Source organism: Scyliorhinus canicula, chromosome 11, assembly GCF_902713615.1.
Source record: "Scyliorhinus canicula chromosome 11, sScyCan1.1, whole genome shotgun sequence".
In the NCBI taxonomy this organism is placed as follows: Eukaryota; Metazoa; Chordata; class Chondrichthyes; order Carcharhiniformes; family Scyliorhinidae; genus Scyliorhinus; species Scyliorhinus canicula.
The window spans coordinates 23,302,955-23,320,321 of record NC_052156.1 but is presented as its reverse complement, the minus strand read 5'-3'; the positions used below and the strand labels follow the sequence as shown (position 1 = coordinate 23,320,321).

General features: G+C 43.8%; 1 protein-coding gene across 12 annotated transcripts in view; it reads right to left on the bottom strand.

The window, feature by feature from the left end:
• The window catches only part of pbrm1 (polybromo 1), a 102,030-nt gene that overhangs the window by 79,583 nt on the left and 5,080 nt on the right, over positions 1-17,367 (bottom strand). For all 12 annotated transcript variants that reach the window (XM_038812570.1, XM_038812575.1, XM_038812576.1 and 9 more), the window contains 5 exons: positions 15,342-15,502; positions 11,617-11,714; positions 5,638-5,785; positions 2,349-2,501; positions 557-679 (listed from right to left, as the gene is read on the bottom strand). In XM_038812570.1, coding sequence (XP_038668498.1) covers positions 557-679; positions 2,349-2,501; positions 5,638-5,785; positions 11,617-11,714; positions 15,342-15,485 — 666 coding nt within the window. In that variant the 5' untranslated portion in view covers positions 15,486-15,502. The remainder of the gene's footprint in view (positions 1-556; positions 680-2,348; positions 2,502-5,637; positions 5,786-11,616; positions 11,715-15,341; positions 15,503-17,367) is intronic.

Genomic DNA, 17,367 nt, shown 5'->3' with positions numbered 1-17,367 from the left:
GTGCCAATTAGTTTGCATATTCTATCAAAATGTAAACAAAATCAATTGCTATCATTTTTTAGTATCCTCTTAATAAGCTACTAAAACCATTATGAAATAATATAACTTAACCATAACAACATAACCATAACAGACTAGGCACACAATGAGGACATGCAGAAAGATGAATAGATGTTGAAAGATACATTTTGCAACTAGCTGTATAGTATACTAAAACTCTTGCACCTGCATGGACTTTCCATTAACATTTCCATTATAATTTCCCAGTTTCAGATTTATAATGGGAACTGCCAGTACAAACTGCCTCAGTATAAACAGCTCCTCCTGCCAAGTGATGCTACAACATTTCACTAGAAGAGTACTTGACTCCTGAGCAATGCTACAGTAAATTGACTAGTTTTACTTAATTATGCACTATGACAGGAGAAATGCTTCATAAATATTCTGTCAATACCAATTCTTTTACATTTAAATATACAATACAATGGTAAAGACATTTTTCAAGATAAAATTACTCCAATTTATCAGTTTATTGATTTTGAACAGATTTACTCACCACTCTAGAAGGTAACTTTTGAAAAAGTTCACTGGTGAGATGACCTGTTGAGTCAATGTAAGTGGCGACAGCTTCAAACAGGTTCTCCAATTGTTCCTTTAGATTATTATAATGTGCTGTACTCTACAAAACAATAAAAATGAAACTCAAAATACTCCACAGTTTCATATCCCATCAATTCCACATATCAGCATAATTTTCTAATGGGCAGCACGGTAGCAATGGCTAGCACTGTTGTTTCACAGCGCCAGGGTCCCAGGTTCGATTCCCGGCTTGGGTCACTGTATGTGTGGAGTTTGCACATTCTCCCTGTGTCTGCGTGGGTTTCCTCTGGGTGCTCTGGTTTCCTCCCACAAGTCCCAAAAGACGTGCTGTTAGGTGAATTGGACATTCTGAATTCTCCCTGTGTACCCGAACAGGTGTGGCGACTAGGGGCTTTTCACAGTAACTTCATTGCAGTGTTAATGTAAGCCTACTTGTGACAATAAAGATTATTGTTAAAGATTAATATTAATACATGGGTTCTACTCCTCAACCAAATAGCAAAATAACATTGACATTAAAAACAATTTTGAACACTCAACACTCAAAAATATGCACAAAATATACAAAAATATATTTTTTTCACTCAGTCATGGGATGTGAGTGCCACTGGCATAGCCTTTGTCTGTGAGGGGTGGTTTGGGGGAAACTTATTTCAATGCAATTCAGGATGCCCTTTAAAGGTGGCACCCACATCTCTGTGGAGCTGTCCTTGCTGGCTATATCAGGCCCTGCTCCACCAGAGCGGTGGTGCAAGCCATGCCCCTCAGACCTTCTGTGGACTTGGTGCCAGGAAATCTGGTCTGAAAATATGTCAGTCTTCAGTCAGACCCTGACACTTTGTCACCGGATAACTGATAAGTTGGATATGTCACAAATTTGAACAATCACTAAAGTCCATGCCCAAATGAATAAAGTAGGGTAATTAGAAAATGTTGAATACTTGGCAAACATTGTTAAATATGAAAGAAAGACTTTCATTTATTTAGCACCTTTCAGGGTCACCAGATGTCTGAAAATACTGTACAGTCAATATTGTAATGTAGGAAGCATGGCAGCCAATTTGTGCATAACAAACTGCTACAAACAGCAACGTGCTAATGACCAGATAATTAGCAGCACGGTAGCATTGTGGATAGCACAAATGCTTCACAGCTCCAGGGTCCCAGGTTCGATTCCGGCTTGGGTCACTGTCTGTGCGGAGTCTGCACATCCTCCCCGTGTGTGCGTGGGTTTCCTCCGGGTGCTCCGGTTTCCTCCCACAGTCCAAAGATGTGCAGGTTAGGTGGATTGGCCATGATAAATTGCCCTTAGTGTCCAAAATTGCCCTTCATGTTGGGTGGGGTTACTGGGTTATGGGGATAGGGTGGAGGTGTTGATCTTGGGTGGGGTGCTCTTTCCAAGAGCCGGTGCAGACTCGATGGGCCGAATGGCCTCCTTCTGCACTGTAAATTCTATGACTATAATTTACTTTGCGATGAGGGGGGATAAATATTCACTAGGGCATTGGGGATAACTTCCCTACTCGTCTTTGAAATAGTGCCATGAGATCTTTTATGTCCACCTGAGAGGACAAGACATCTAATGGTTTAACATCTCATACGAAATACAGCATCTCTGACAGTGCAACACTCCCTCAGTACTTCATTCGAACTCTTATTCTTCTGACTCAGAAACAAGAGTGTTACAACTAAAGCAAGGTGACATACATTGTTGCCAATTTTCCCTGGAGAATTAAAACAGTACTTACTTCCTCTTCACCAGTTGCTCCAAGATTATCTTGACTATCATAATCATCCTCTTCCTCTTCATCTTCATAATCTCCCCTCTGGACAAACTCATTTCTTGTTCTTGTATACAAATCCCACAATTTACCTGCAGCTTTGCACTCAACAGAATCTTCCTGTAAATGATCAAGGAATCATTTGCTTTAAACATACAAACACCAAGTTATACATTTTCTACTTATAACCTGCTTGATGAACACATGTGTTGTAATTGGTGTGTGCAGTGGCAGCACAGTGGATAGCACTGCTGCCTCACGGCACCGAGGTCCCAGGTTTGATCCCAGCTCTGGGTCACTGTCCATCTGGAGTTTGCACATTCTCCCCATGTTTGCGTGAGTCTCGCCCCTACAACCCAAAGATGTGCAGGGTAGGTGGATTGGTCACGCTAAATTGCGTCTTAATTGGAAAAAAATAATTGGGTACTCTAAATTTTTTTTTTTAAAGTAATTGGTGGGTGCAGCCAAATGAATAAACATGGAAATATAGCAGTCTCAACCACAGTTAGTTCTGAATTTCAACACAGACATTAAGCCGGTACCTTAACCATGAAAATAAATTAAGCTGGTATCTTAACCTTGAAAACATGTTCCACTTTGCACAGGAATTGTATTAACCAGAAATATACCGGAACTCTAGTTTCTCGTAATCTCGTAAGCCTGCGTTGGCGTCGATGCGTAGTAACCCAAAAAGGTACTGTACAGGCTGCTCACAAATTGCCATGTTTAAGACATTGGCCAGGATTCTCTATTTGGGAGATAATGTTCTCCCGCCAGCGGCGAATTGGAACTGATTTGCGCTCCCAAATCAGGAAGCAATTCAGTATCTCTCACCATACAGATTTATGCATGGCAAAGGAATAGGAGGGATTCTAGTGGGAACCCTGCTATCGGGCCTCCATTTTGAGTGGGCTGCCCGATAGCGAGGTCACATGGCTGGCCAGCACCTCTCCGCATCGCAATTCAGCCCCCCACCCCTGGATTTTCTGGGAACCCCTCTCTTCCCCCAAGTACAGAGATGACACAACCCGCCAGCCCCCAGAGACCCCCTGAATAGGAGGAAACCCCACAGAAACCACTGAATAGGTGTCGTCCCCCACCCCCGTCACCAAGACCCCCTGGGTAGGGGGGCCACCCTCCCCGAGACTCCTTAACTAAGTGGACACCCCCAGAAACCCCCTTACTAAAGGGAACCTCCCAGAGACACCCCAGGAAAAATAAAAAAAAGATACCCCTGTCTGGAAGCTGGAGAGCAGTAAAAACAAATTGGGGCTAGAAAAACAAATTGCTGCTGGAACACTCACCTGGGCATACGCCTGCTGGCTCAGACAGAGGCAGCACCTTATGTCCATTCCTGGAAACAGTAAAGCACTGACCTCTGTTTGTTGAGCTGCAAGCCATTCATTAATTTATTTTAGTCGGCTTTGATTGACGGCTTCCGCAAACACAGGTGTCAGGCTTACTTCATTCATGTCCCTTCATGGTGAGTAACTCTTAAGTGCAGGAACCACTTTTTCTTTTGTTTATAAATTTAGAGTACCCAATTATTATTTATTTCCAATTAAGGAGCAATTTAGCATGGCCAATCCACCAACCTAAACATCTTTGGGTTATGGGGGCGAAACCCACGCAGACAATGGGGAGAATGTGCAAACTCCACACGGACAGTGACCCAGGGCCGGGATTCATACCCGGGTCCTCAGCGCCATAGACAGCAGTGCTAACCACTTCGCCACTGCAAGGGGGTCCCTTTAGTTAGGGGGTCGGGGGGGTTATCTGTGGGTGTCTCCCTTTCTAGATGGTCGCGAGGGCAGGGGGGAGAAAGAGAGCGGGTCTGGTAGGCCTTGCATTATTGGGGGCAGGGGAGCCCTCAGCTGGACTTGGGGACAAGGTTACCCCCTTGGCCCTCAACGAGATCCACCTCGGCAGGGCCACGCTGCTAAATACCAGTGGTGATCTGAGCCCACGTGATTCTGGTCCTGGATTCTGGTCCCGGAGGACCAGAGAATTGCAAGGTCCCGGAAACTCTGGTGACAGATCTGCTAAGTGTATGAAAAGGAGTCATTTAAAAAAAAAAATTAGAATACCCAATTATTATTTTTTTTCCAATAAAGGGGCAATTTAGCGCTGCCAATCCACATACCCTACACATCTTTGAGTTGTGTTGATGAAACCCACCCATTCACGGGCAGAATGAGCAAACTCCACACGGACAGTGACCCGGGGCCAGGATTGAACCCGGGTCCTTGGCGGCAGCAGTGCTAACCACTATCACACTGTGCTGCCTGAAAATGTGTCACTAGGACCTGTTTGCATCCATTAGCATCCTTCCACGCGTGCGCGGGTGCGAACCCTGATCCTGTCGCCAGCGGGGCGCCGGAACATAGTGGTACCTCGATTTCGGCCGGATGCCCAAATCTCTGCCCGATCGTGATCTGCATTGCCGGTGTTGCGGGGCAAAGAATCCAGCCCAATATGTGTGGCTGTGCAAAACTTAAAGGCACTACATACACACTGAAATAAACTGGTTGCACACAACAGCAACAAAAATTGCAGGAAAGCACTGCTGGTGAGATGGCATGAGGTTGTGAAAAATCAATGCTCTAAGCATGTTTATAGAAATCTAATTTCCAGAAAAAAATGTAATAAAAAATATATTTTGAAGCTATTGCACTGAACGTTCTGCCTGAGCTCACTTAAAATTCAACTTGCATTACTTTTAAAAACAATAGCATACAATAATTTTGTTTTAACTATATTTCACGTAACAAAGAAAATTAAAATACTCCCACACCGCAAAACAGCTTTAATACATTTTCTGGAAACAGCAGCAATTTTCTACATAACAAACCAAATGATAGATGAATTGCTCAGTGATAAAATATAGATAGAGAATAAACTTCAAATGCTGGAAATACGGGAGAAAAACTAAAGATTTGTGAGATTCCAACATCTGAAAAAAGGTAGATTGAGATTTTGGCTGATGAATTGCCAACATGAATCTATCCTTCTCCCAGATGCTGAAGGATCTGATGCACACCTCCAAACTTTTGTTTTTATTAAGACATAAAAACCATTAATTTAAAAAGACTTTCATTTACACGTCAACTCTAATATCGAAACATGTCCAATGACACTTCAAAGAGGTGTGAAGAAAACTAAATGGATACCAAGCCAATGAAGGACACAATAGGAGGGACTGCTAAAAGCTTGCTCAAAGGTATATACAAATCAGTTTAGTTTTGAAGCTCATTACCTTATAGTAGGCCTTTGCATTATTGACCATGAGCTGAAAATCAGAAGTCAATTGATCAACATCATCATACTCCTCCATCTTCAATTTCTGCTGGATCTTCAAAAGATCAATGGGATGAGAGACGACATCATAGTAATCTGGTTGGTTCCTATTTTGCAGCACATTGCAACACAAATGTAAACATTTTTACATTCATCATAACTACTATGACCTTATGGTTAAAGCTAGTTATTGCTAATGTAGCATATCCATTTTATATTTTCAATCTTCAGCAATTTCACAATGGTACAAACTCGTGAAAATAAATGTTATACTCCAGACCATTCTCTTCAAGGTACAATGTAACCAAGTGTGCTCGCGCCAAATTCAATCGAGTGAATTATTGCCCATCAGACTAATTTGCTCTCAATCATCAGAGTGAGTGTAGGGATTGTTGACAGTGTTATCAAGCAGCATTTACTCACCAATAACCAGCTAGCTAACAGATATTCAGCCTTGACAGTTACGCCTACATACCATGAATGAATAAAAATCAGCTCACAAACCGAAATATAAGGCAGAATAGATTCCAATTCCATTGGGATACTTTATACTATGTACTTGTAAAATAATTAATAAAAATGTATCCTCTTTGAATATTAAAAAGGTTTCTGACCATCTTTTATATGAAGGACAGGCATGAGAAATGGAGCAAATAGTGACGCATTAAAGGGGCCTTTTCATTTATTCAAAAGATCTCATATATATATATATATATATATCTTCAGTCCCACTCCAAGCTTTGATATAACAAAGTCTTTGCATAGTGCTTAGATCCATTGAAGATGGAGTTGATTGGAAAAGTTGACTACAAAGTTAAAGTGGCCAAAAGATACATGGGGCGGAATTTTCTGCTCTCCTGTACATACAGGATAAATATGATGCAAAGAAACCCGTGTGTTTTCATTGCCATATGACAGGGCATTTGAAAGAAAATTGTTAGAAGCTGAACAATACACCGGCGCTAGTAACAGGAAAGGTAAAGGAGTTTTCAGAAAAGGTTGCATCAGAAAATGAAATGGATGTTTATACAGGGGCAATGGAACAAGTGAAACGTGTTCACTCAGAACTTGCTTGAATGGGGAATGTTGCTCAGGACAGTCAAAGGAATTCTGATAGTCAAAGGAATACTGATAAAGTGAGTCAGGTTAGTGAATTTTGTATACGGGAGAACTATGTCCTTAATCCTCTGAGAAACAAATAAACAAATTAACATTTTGAGAGATACTGGGGCAGATCAGTCACGGATAATACGATTTTTGTTCCAGGTATTTTGATGAAAGAAAACGCAAAAATTACGGGTATTCATTGGATTTAAGAACCTGTTACCGGTGACTTGTAAAGTCAATTGACAAAGAGACTTAGCAAATAGAATTGTTACTGTGGCAATTGCTCTTAAGTTTACTTATTGAAGGGGTAATTTTATTGGGTAATAGTTTGGCCAGCGTAGATAGTAACATGGCACTGACCGTGTTGCTGCAGTTGCTTGAACATGTTGATCAGAAAAAGCCCTGGCGGGGTGGCACAGTGGTTAGCGCTACTGTCTCGTGGCATTGAGAACCCTGGTTCGCTCCCGGTCCCGGGTTACTGTCCATGTGGAGTTTGCATATTCTCCCTGTGTCTGCGTGGGTCTCACCCCCACAACCTGAATTGCCCCTTAATTGGAAAAAAATAATTGGGTACTCTAAATACTCCGATCAAGGAGGGCTGCGACAAAGCCCTGCCGATCAAGGAGGGCTGCGACAAAGCCCTGGTGATCAAGGAGGGCTCCAACAAAGCCCTGGTGATCAAGGAGGGCTCCAACAAAGCCCTGATGATCAGGAAGGACTCCGACTGGGACAGGTGTTTCACTCGGGTCTAGATGCGAAGAATCAAGGGGTGCCGATTGTAGTTGGCAAGAGCTTGTCGTTTGTTGCGTCGAGAGTGGTGGCGGACAGTGGAGGTAGATACGTAATGGTGAGTGGTAGACTTCAAGGGGAGCGGGTGGTTCTGGTTAATGTGTACGCCCCCAACTGGGACGATGCGGGCTTCATGCGGCGAATGTTGAGTCGGATCCCGGACCTGGAGACGGGGGGGCTTGATCTTGGGAGGGGACTTTAATACTATGTTGGATCCAGCTCTGGATCGTTCGAAGTCTAGGACGGTTAAGAGGCCGCCGGTGGCCTCGGCGCTGAGGGGGTTCATGGATCAGATGGGAGGGGTAGACCCTTGGAGGTTTTTGAGGCCGGGAGGTAGGGAGTTCTCCTTTTTCTCCCATGTCCACAAGGCTTATTCCCGGATTGAATTTTTTGTTCTCAGCAGGGCGCTAATCCCGAGAGTGGTGGGGGCGGAGTATTCGGCGATAGTCATATCTGACCATGCTCCGCATTCGGTGGACCTGGAGCTGGGGGAGGGGAAGGATCAGCGCCCGCTGTGGAGGTTAGATGTGGGGCTTCTGGCAGAGGAGGAATTATGTGGGCGGGTCTGTAGGGGTATAGAGGGGTATCTGGAAGCTAATGATAATGGGGAGGTGCAAGTTGGGGTGGTTTGGGAAGCACTGAAGGCAGTGGTTAGAGGGGAGCTGATATCCATTCGGGTGCACAGGGAGAGGGGGGAGAGGGTTGAGAGGGAGAGGTTGGTGGAAGAAATGGTAAGGGTGGACAGGAGATATGCGGATGTCCCAGAGGAGGGGCTTTTGAGGAAGCGTCGCAGTCTCCAAGAGGAGTTCGATATACTGACCACCTGGAAGGCGGAGGCGCAGTGGAGAGGGCGCAGGGGGCGGTATATGAGCATGGGGAGAAGGCAAGTCGGATGTTGGCCCACCAACTCCGGAAGCGGGAGGCAGCGAGAGAGATAGGGGGAGTCACAGATGCAGGAGGGAACTTGGTACGGAGTGGCAGGGACATTAATGGGGTGTTCAGATCCTTTAACGAGGGGCTGTACCGGGTGATGCCCCCTAGGGAGGCAGGCGGGATGGAGCGCTTTCTGGGTAAGCTGGAGTTCCCAAGAGTAGAGGATGAGCGGGTGGAGGGTCTGGGGGCCCCAATCGAGTTGGAGGAGCTGATGGAGGCACTGGGGAGCATGCAGACAGGGAAAGCACTGGGACCTGACGGGTTCCCGGTGGAGTTTTATAAGAAGTTTTCAGATCTGCTGGGCACGCTGCTTGTGAGGACCCTGAATGAGGCGAGGGAGGGGGGGGGGGGGGGGGGGGGGGGGGGCTCTGCCTCCGATGATGTCTAGAGCAATAATCTCACTGATCCTGAAGCGGGATAAGGACCCCCTTCAGTGTGGGTCTTACAGGCCGATTTCGCTCCTCAACGTGGACGCAAAGTTGTTGGCTAAGGTACTGTCCAGGAGGGTGGAAGATGTGGTCCCGATGGTTATTCATGAGGACCAAACGGGGTTTGTGAAGGGGAGGCAGCTGAATGTCAACATACGGCGGCTTCTTAATGTTATGATGATGGCGTCGGCGGATGGGGAGGCGGAAATAGTAGCATCGATGGAGGCGGAGAAAGCTTTTGACAGGGTGGAGAGGAGCTACCGGTGGGAAGTGCCGAGTAGGTTTGGGTTTGGTGAGGGATTCATTAGCTGGGTGAGGCTGCTGTATAGCTCCCTGGTAGCGAGTGTGGTGATGAATGGGAGGAGGTCGGAGGACTTTCGGCTTTCCCGGGGGACGAGGCAGGGGTGCCATTTTCTCCCCTGCTCTTCGTGTTAGCGATTGAGCTCTTGGCCATGGCGCTGAGGGATTCGAAGAACTGGAGGGGGATTGTGCGGGGGGACCGGTTGTCGCTGTACGCAGATGATTTACTGTTGTACATCGCGGATCCGCCTGGGGGGGGGGGGGGGATGCCAGAGGTGTTGAAGATACTTGGGGAGTTTGGGGATTTTTCGGGCTATAAGCTCAACGTGGGGAAGAGTGAGCTGTTTGTGCTGCACCTGGGGGACCAGGAGAGGGAGATAGGAGAGCTCCCATTGAAGAGGTCGGAGAGGAGCTTTAGATATCTTGGGGTCCAGATAGCTAGGAGCTGGGGAGCCCTGCATAGGCTAAACTTTTCGAGGCTGGTGGAACAGATGGAGGAGGAGTTCAGGAGGTGGGATGCGCTGCCACACTCTTTGGCGGGTAGGGTCCAGTCAGTTAAGATGACGGTGCTCCCGAGGTTTTTGTTTCTTTTCCAGTGCCTCGCCATATTGATTCCGAAGGCTTTTTGTAAAAGGGTGAATAAGAGTATTCTGGGGTTCATGTGGGCGCGGAAGACCCCGAGAGTGAGGAGGGTATTCCTGGAGTGAGGCAGGGTAGGCGGCTTGGCGTTGCCCAACTTGTGTGGGTATTACTGGGCTGCGAACGTGGCAATGATTCATAGGTGGGTGATGGAGGGGGAGGGTGCCGCATGGAAGAGGTTGGAGGTGGCGTCCTGTGTGGGTACGAGTTTGGAGACATTGGTGACGGCCCTGCTCCCACTCCCCCCGGCAAGGTACTCTACGAGTCCGGTAGTGGTGGCTTCCCTCAAAATTTGGGGGCAGTGGAGGCGACATAGGGTGGATGTGAAGGCCTCAGTGTGGGCCCCGTTACGGGGCAATCACCGGTTTGCACCAGGGAGAATAGATGGTGGGTTTTTGAGTTGGCATAGGGCAGGCATCAGGCGGATGGGGGACCTCTTCCTCAATGGGAAGTTTGCGGCTCTAGAGGAGTTGGAGGGGAGTGGGGCCTCCCCCCTGGGAATATTTTCAGGTATATGCAGATTAGGGCATTTGTCAAGCGGCAGGTGGCGGAGTTTCCACTACTGCCGCCTAGGGGGGGTGCAGGATAGGGTGCTCTCGGGGACGTGGGTTGGTGAGGGTAGGATCTTGGCAATTTATCAGGTGTTGCAGGAGGAGGCCTCGGTGGAAGAGCTGAAAGCGAAGTGGGAGGAGGAGCTAGGGGAGGAGATCGACGATGGGACGTGGGCGGACGTCCTGGGGAGGGTGAACTCGTCCTCTTCTTGCGCACGGCTCAGCTTAATTCAGCTGAAGGTGCTGCATAGGGCGCACATCACTGGGGCCAGGGTGAGCCGGTTCTTTGGGGGAAGAGGACAGGGGTGGGAGGTGTTCGGGAGGCCCGGCGAACCACACCCACTTGTTCTGGGCGTGTCCGGCGTTGGAGGGGTTTTGGAAGGGGGTGGCGGGGACTTTGTCCAAGGTGGTTGGTTCCAGGGTGGAGCGAGGCTGGGGGCTCGCGATCTTTGGGTAGCATCGGAGCCGGGAGTGCAGGAGGCGAGAGAGGCCGGTACCCTGGCCTTTGCGTCTCTAGTAGCCCGGCGTAGGATTCTCTTACAGTGGAGGGACGCGAAGCACCGGAGCCTGGAGACCTGGATTAATGATGCCATTTATTATGCAGTATGGTGTGTTCAACCATAGATTGCCTGTTAATACACATGTACCTCATATTAACCCTAAATATTTGATAGATATTGTAAATTGTTTTATCTTTCTGACCTTGTATAATAAAATAATTTTTGTTTTTTGAAAACCCGTGGGGTCTTGTGGCTTTATTCTCCGAGCACGTGTCTTGAATCTAAACTCTTGTCTACTATAAAAGAGTTTCTGGTCCCTGATGGAATCATATCAAAACCTTCGGGGGTCTGGCCCAGGATCATGACAAACTATTGTCATCAGTAATGATCTATTAAGAAGGAATACAGATGTCATACTTTTTTGCACGAAGGATATTCCTATTAAAATATATTTTTCTTAATCAACAATATTTAATTGGCTGGATAAACAGACCCAATTAATTGTATCAATGAGATACAATTCTTGAATTAAGTCATTTTTAGATTATACATAAACAAGGGGTCAGAAAAGTTAGACTTCCAAACAGCTTTAGACCTAGATCCGAAAACTATAAGCTTGTTAAAAATCAAGAACATGTTTTTAAAATATAATTCTGATAAACTTCCAAGACCAGGATGCCCAAATTGTTACCTTCTTTTTGGTGCTCTGATGAAGAGTTCACATAGAAGTCTTCCATGATCATCCTTGTAATCTCTAATGGTATTGTACAGCTCATGGCAAACTGCAATCTGTTAAAAGAAAATGTTAATATCATTTATTTGTGCAAATGCTTAGTTATACAGAACCATGGCAGATCCTACATAGAGTACCGCGTTGAACTTTGGGCATAGATTCTCAGGATAATTTGGTCTTGGGATAGACTACAGCGCAGGTTCAAAGGTTAGCAAGGATTTAAAGGGTTACACCACGAAAGTAAATTGTATTTCTTTGAGTTTTGAAAATGATCTAATTGAGAAGTTTAAAATGACAAAATAATTTGTTGACGTTGGCAGAGGGAAACAATTTCCCCCTGCTAGGGAATCTAGACCAAGGAGGCACAACATTAAAATTAGAGCTGAGCCATTCAGGGTTGAAATTGGGAAGGAACTTTTCGCACAAGGGTTGGGGAAACATTTAACTTTCCTCCCTAAAAGTCTGTGAACATCAGATAAATTGAAATTGTCAAGACTAAAATTGATAGAAATTTGTCAGTTAAGGGATTCAAGGGATATGGGCCAAAGCTGGATAAATTGAGTCGAAGTAAAGATCAGCCACTATCTGACTGCATGACTGAACATGTTGAGAGGGCTGAATGGTTTACTCCTGTTTTAATGTATTTTTCTATACTATATATACACACACACACGTAATCAAAATTTATACTGTTAAATGAAGAATGACAATCGGTTAATATTCTAAAATATTTATATTTTCTAACTATCAACATACACAGAATTTACAATGCAGAAGGAGGCCATTCAGCCCATCGAGTCTGCATCGGTCCTTGGAAAGAGCACCCGACCCAAGCCCATCCCTCCACCCTATCCCCGTAACCCCACCTAGTCTTTCTTGGAGACTAAGGGCAATTTAGCATGGCCAATCCACCTAACCTGCACATCTTTGGACTGTGGGAGGAAACTGGAGCACCGGGAGGAAACCCATGCAGACACGGGGAGAACGTGCAGACTCCGCACAGACAGTGACCCAAGCCGGGAATCGAACCTGGAACCCTGGAGCTATGAAGCAACTGTGCTAACCACTGTGTTACCGTGCTGCCCCAACATAGTTGACAAGGTAGGTTTGCCTCAAAGTTCAAATATCTTTTCTGAAGAATGAACCTATTGTATATATTTGTATAAAATGTGACCCATGATATTTGGCCTAATAAACCATAATTTTTATATACCTTGTGTAAAAGGGCAGTCTGAGCTTTTCAGGGATTAAAGCCAAAATATTTTGCAGGATTTCAATGTGAAACGTTGCAGTTAATTAATTGTATATTTATATAGTGTAGGATGAAATGCTTATAGTTTGTAATGTTCCAAACTAAATATAGGATACTTAAAATTCATTCTTTAAGTGCTGTTGGTTTTCACTTTATTCTGATGGGAGTTGTTTTTGGATTGCAATTGGCCCAAATCAAACATGCTTGAAAACATTACCCGTGTAAAAATTAACCCCATGACTTTTCTGTTAATGGCCTGATTCAAAAACGTGACTGTACATGAGTATATATGGTAATTACTGTGATGAAGGCACACGGACGCTCTAAGCTGAATGCATTTTCTGAATTTAAAGGCACTCACTCGATCAAAGTTACAACAGGTATATATATTAATCCCTTTGTCTTTTTCATAAGTACACAAACATCCATGTTGAACAAAACCTCAGGTTTTGCTGCTGAAATATTCCAATAGTGCAGCAGACTGTTATGCACTGGGAGGTTAGAAATACAACATATGCATAGACTACACAATCCAAATTCCCCTCAAAGCATTGAACTAAGATATCAAGCCAAAGGCTTTTGCGCAAAATTGAGACCACCAAGTATAAAATGTAATGGACATTAGAAACAGAAAAGATAATTTTGTGGAATAAATAATTTTTATTTTGATTAAATCCTAATCTTGTTCATTAGACATTTCAGATACTGAAAAAGGACAGATGTAAAAAAAAAAATCCAGAAAGCATTTAGGACGATCTGTGGGAGCATGTTGGCCAGATTAGATAACACTCAGTAAAATATTAAATATGTTGCACGTGACACAAGCTGCAATGAGGAAGTGCAGCATCTTTAATAACATGAATACATATTACAGCCACATATTGTATTTAATTACTCAGAATATGCAGGGTTTTGACAGTGAAATGTCAGCTTTTACTGTCACTGTCACTCTGAAGCTAGAATGGCATGGTAACTCAGTGGTTAGCTCTGCTCCCTACGGCACTGAGGACCCAGGTTCGATCGCAGCCCTGGGTCACTATCTGAGTCGGGATTGCACATTCTCCCCGTGTCTGCTTGGGTTTCACCCCACAACCCAAAGATGTGCAGGTTAGGTGGATTGGCCATGCTAAGTTAATTTTTTTTTTAATCACTCTGAAGCCGACTGCAATTTCAGGATTCAGCTAACTGCATTACTGTGTGGGTCTGGAGTCACATGTAGGCCAGACTGGGTAGATATGACAGATTTCCTTCCCTGAAGGACATTAGTGAACCAGAAGGGTTTTTACAACAATCAACAACATTTTCACGGTCATCATGAGACTTTTAATTCCAGATTTTCATTGAATTCAAATTTCACCAACTGCCATGGTGGGATTCGAACCCGGGACCTCAGAACATTACCCTGGGACTCTGGGTTACTAGTCCAGTGACAATACCACTACCGCCTCCCCTAACAGTGATGAATAATACCATTTGCTGTACAACTGATATGAACCTGAAAATATTGTTTTATCTTCATGGAATGTTTCTAAATTTCACCATTACAATGAATTACTAGGTGTGACACGGCGATGCAGTAGTTAGCACCACTGCCTCATGATGCCAAGGACCTGGGTTCGATCTCGGTGCCCAGTCACTGTCCGTGTGGAGTTTGCACATTCTCCACGTGTCTGCATGGGTCTCACCCCACGAAGATGTGCAGGAGAGGTGGATTGGCCACACTATATTGACCCTTTATTCGAAAAAAATAATTGGATACTCTAAATTTTACAAATAAAACAATGATTTACTAGATGTAAAACATTTCATCAACCCCATGTGAGTGCCAATTTTTATTTCAATCGCTGTAAAATGTTTAAAAAGTGATTGATTATAAGTATTTTCATTTCCTGGCTTGCTGTCTGTGAAAATTCTTTAATGTGACTGGTTGCTTTGACAGCTCGATGACATCGGGAATTATTAAATTCAAGAACCCTACAATCAGTTGTCAGTTGAGAGAAGTGCAATTTAAGCTAAGTGGAGATTGTCAGGGACACTGAGCTTTCAATAAAACATGCATCCCACATAACAAATTTAAACTGTAACAGATAGATCTATAATACAGCAGAACAATTATATCAATAGCTTTGTAAACTTAACTAAGTAAGTATTTACATCACCAATTCTTTCCTTTACATTGACAAAACAAAATGTTAAAATCTAATGCCAAATGATTCACAACACATCATTCAACTAGCCTTTTTTAAAAATTGACCAGTCAATGAAGTAAGGGTTAAAGCAAAACCTCAGCACTTCTTTTGTCATTGACATGATGTCAACAGTCTTCTGTGACAAAAGAATATAAATTTCCAGTGAACTAAACAAGTCTGGACGTAGAAACTGATAGGAATATAGAAAGAAACCAGAGTCTACTCTTTACAGTCATACTTACAGGATCTACAGTTGGAACATTGGAAAGTTTTCTTCTTTTTCTGCTTGATCCTGCATTGCTTCCTGAAACAGGGTGTCCATCATCACAGTCTCCACCACTAATACTGCTTGAAGGAGAAGTGGCCCTTTTTCTTTTTGAACCCATTGGAACTTTGGTAATATCTTTAAAAATAAGGTGTTCAATGGTGAGCTCACATAAAGAAAAACAAACATGCTTATTCATAATCTTCACATCACTACCAGAAGACATAATTTTAATCAAATCATCTTCTCAATATCATGTTCATGGATCCAACTCAAACTATTAAAGCTAAAACCAAAATGTTTGAAAACAAATCTTGAGTGCAATAAATACCAAGTATTTTGGCCTATCAAAGATTTTCAAACTTATATCCTTTTACCCCCCCCCCCCCCACCTCCCTCCAATATCAGTTATATTAGAAACAACATCGTGTCCACAAAGTAGGGTCCTTTCTTAGATCACATGTCCTTTCTGCTTCCCTCAGAAAGATTGAAAATAACCTGTTTGGCATCTTATTATGAACATGGAGTTCAGGCTGTATCAGAATCACGTATCTTGTACCAGAAATTGAGACCGTAGATTACCACTCATTAACAATCTGTAAGTTTTCTAATGAATCATAAAACAATTCAAAGAACGTACACATTGAAGTATATGAAATATGAAACATTGTTGACAGGACAAGCTCAATTTTACAACAGAGAAGTTATAATCAAATAGAAATGAGTAAAGCATGAATTTAGAAGAGGTATTTAGAAAACTCTTCGCTCAAAGAAAGCTAAATGATTAGAATAATTTGCCAAACAAGGTAATGAGGCAAAAACATCAGACTCATTTTAGTTACTTTATACACCTATTGGTGAGATCAGTACTGATTTGAGTATACAAGAAGCAGACCTCTAACAAAATTTAAGCTCAGTCACTGTTGACTCTCTGGATTTCTATATATATTGTCAGCTTGATGCCACACCCATGTATGATATCTTAAGTGCAAATAATGCAAGCAATTGGAGTATAAAAATGAAATATTTTACCAAACCACACTACTCTATTTTAGTGCAGATGAACTCAAGTTTGTCTGTGAAAATAATTGTCACTTGCTGTGTGCGGTTAGGGTTTGTTGCTTTTGGTGGAGTGCAGTCATCGGCTTGCAGGTGAACTCGGGGAGATGGAAATGTTATTGTAACTAGAAGAGGTGTCAAACCAACAAACAGATATGGCTTCATTTCTACTATAATGCGCAATGGAATCGAACAACCAGGAACAATGAAATGATGCAGGTGATCAAAATGGTATGCCATTGGATGGATGTCCTTCCTATCACTAAAGATACCAAGCAAGGCTGTATATCAGTAAAGTGTTCTTTTGTATTCTTCAAACAGTATGTTGGAATCAAACATAAACACACTATATACACTTAGTAACTCAATTGTTCTCTTCTCTTATCCAATTTAATTACACCATTTGGAAATGTTGTCATCAGAGGTTCAAAGGAGCATCTTGTAAAAATGCAGCCATACTTATACAGCTAACATCTTGAGAACATGATGTGGCGTTGGACTGGGGTGAGCAGAGTAAGAAGTCTTACAGCACCAGGTTAAAAGCCAACAGGATTGTTTCAAATCACTAGCTTTCAAAGCTTTCCTGATTCACGAGGAAGGAGCACCGAAAGCTAGTGATTTGAAACATAGAACATACAGTGCAGAAGGAGGCCATTCGGTTCCGAGTCTGCACCGACCCACTTAATCTCTCACGTCCACCCTATTCCCGTAACTCAATAACCCCATCTAACCTTTTTTTGGGCCACTAAGGGCAATTTATCATGGCCAATCCACCTAACCTGCACGTCTTTGGACTGTGGGAGGAAACAGGAGCACCCGGTGGAAACCCACGCAGACACGGGGAGAACGTGCAGACTCCGCACAGACAGTGACCCAGCAGGAAATCGAACCTGGGACCCTGGCGCTGTGACGTCACAGTGCTATCCACTTGTGCTACCCTCGCA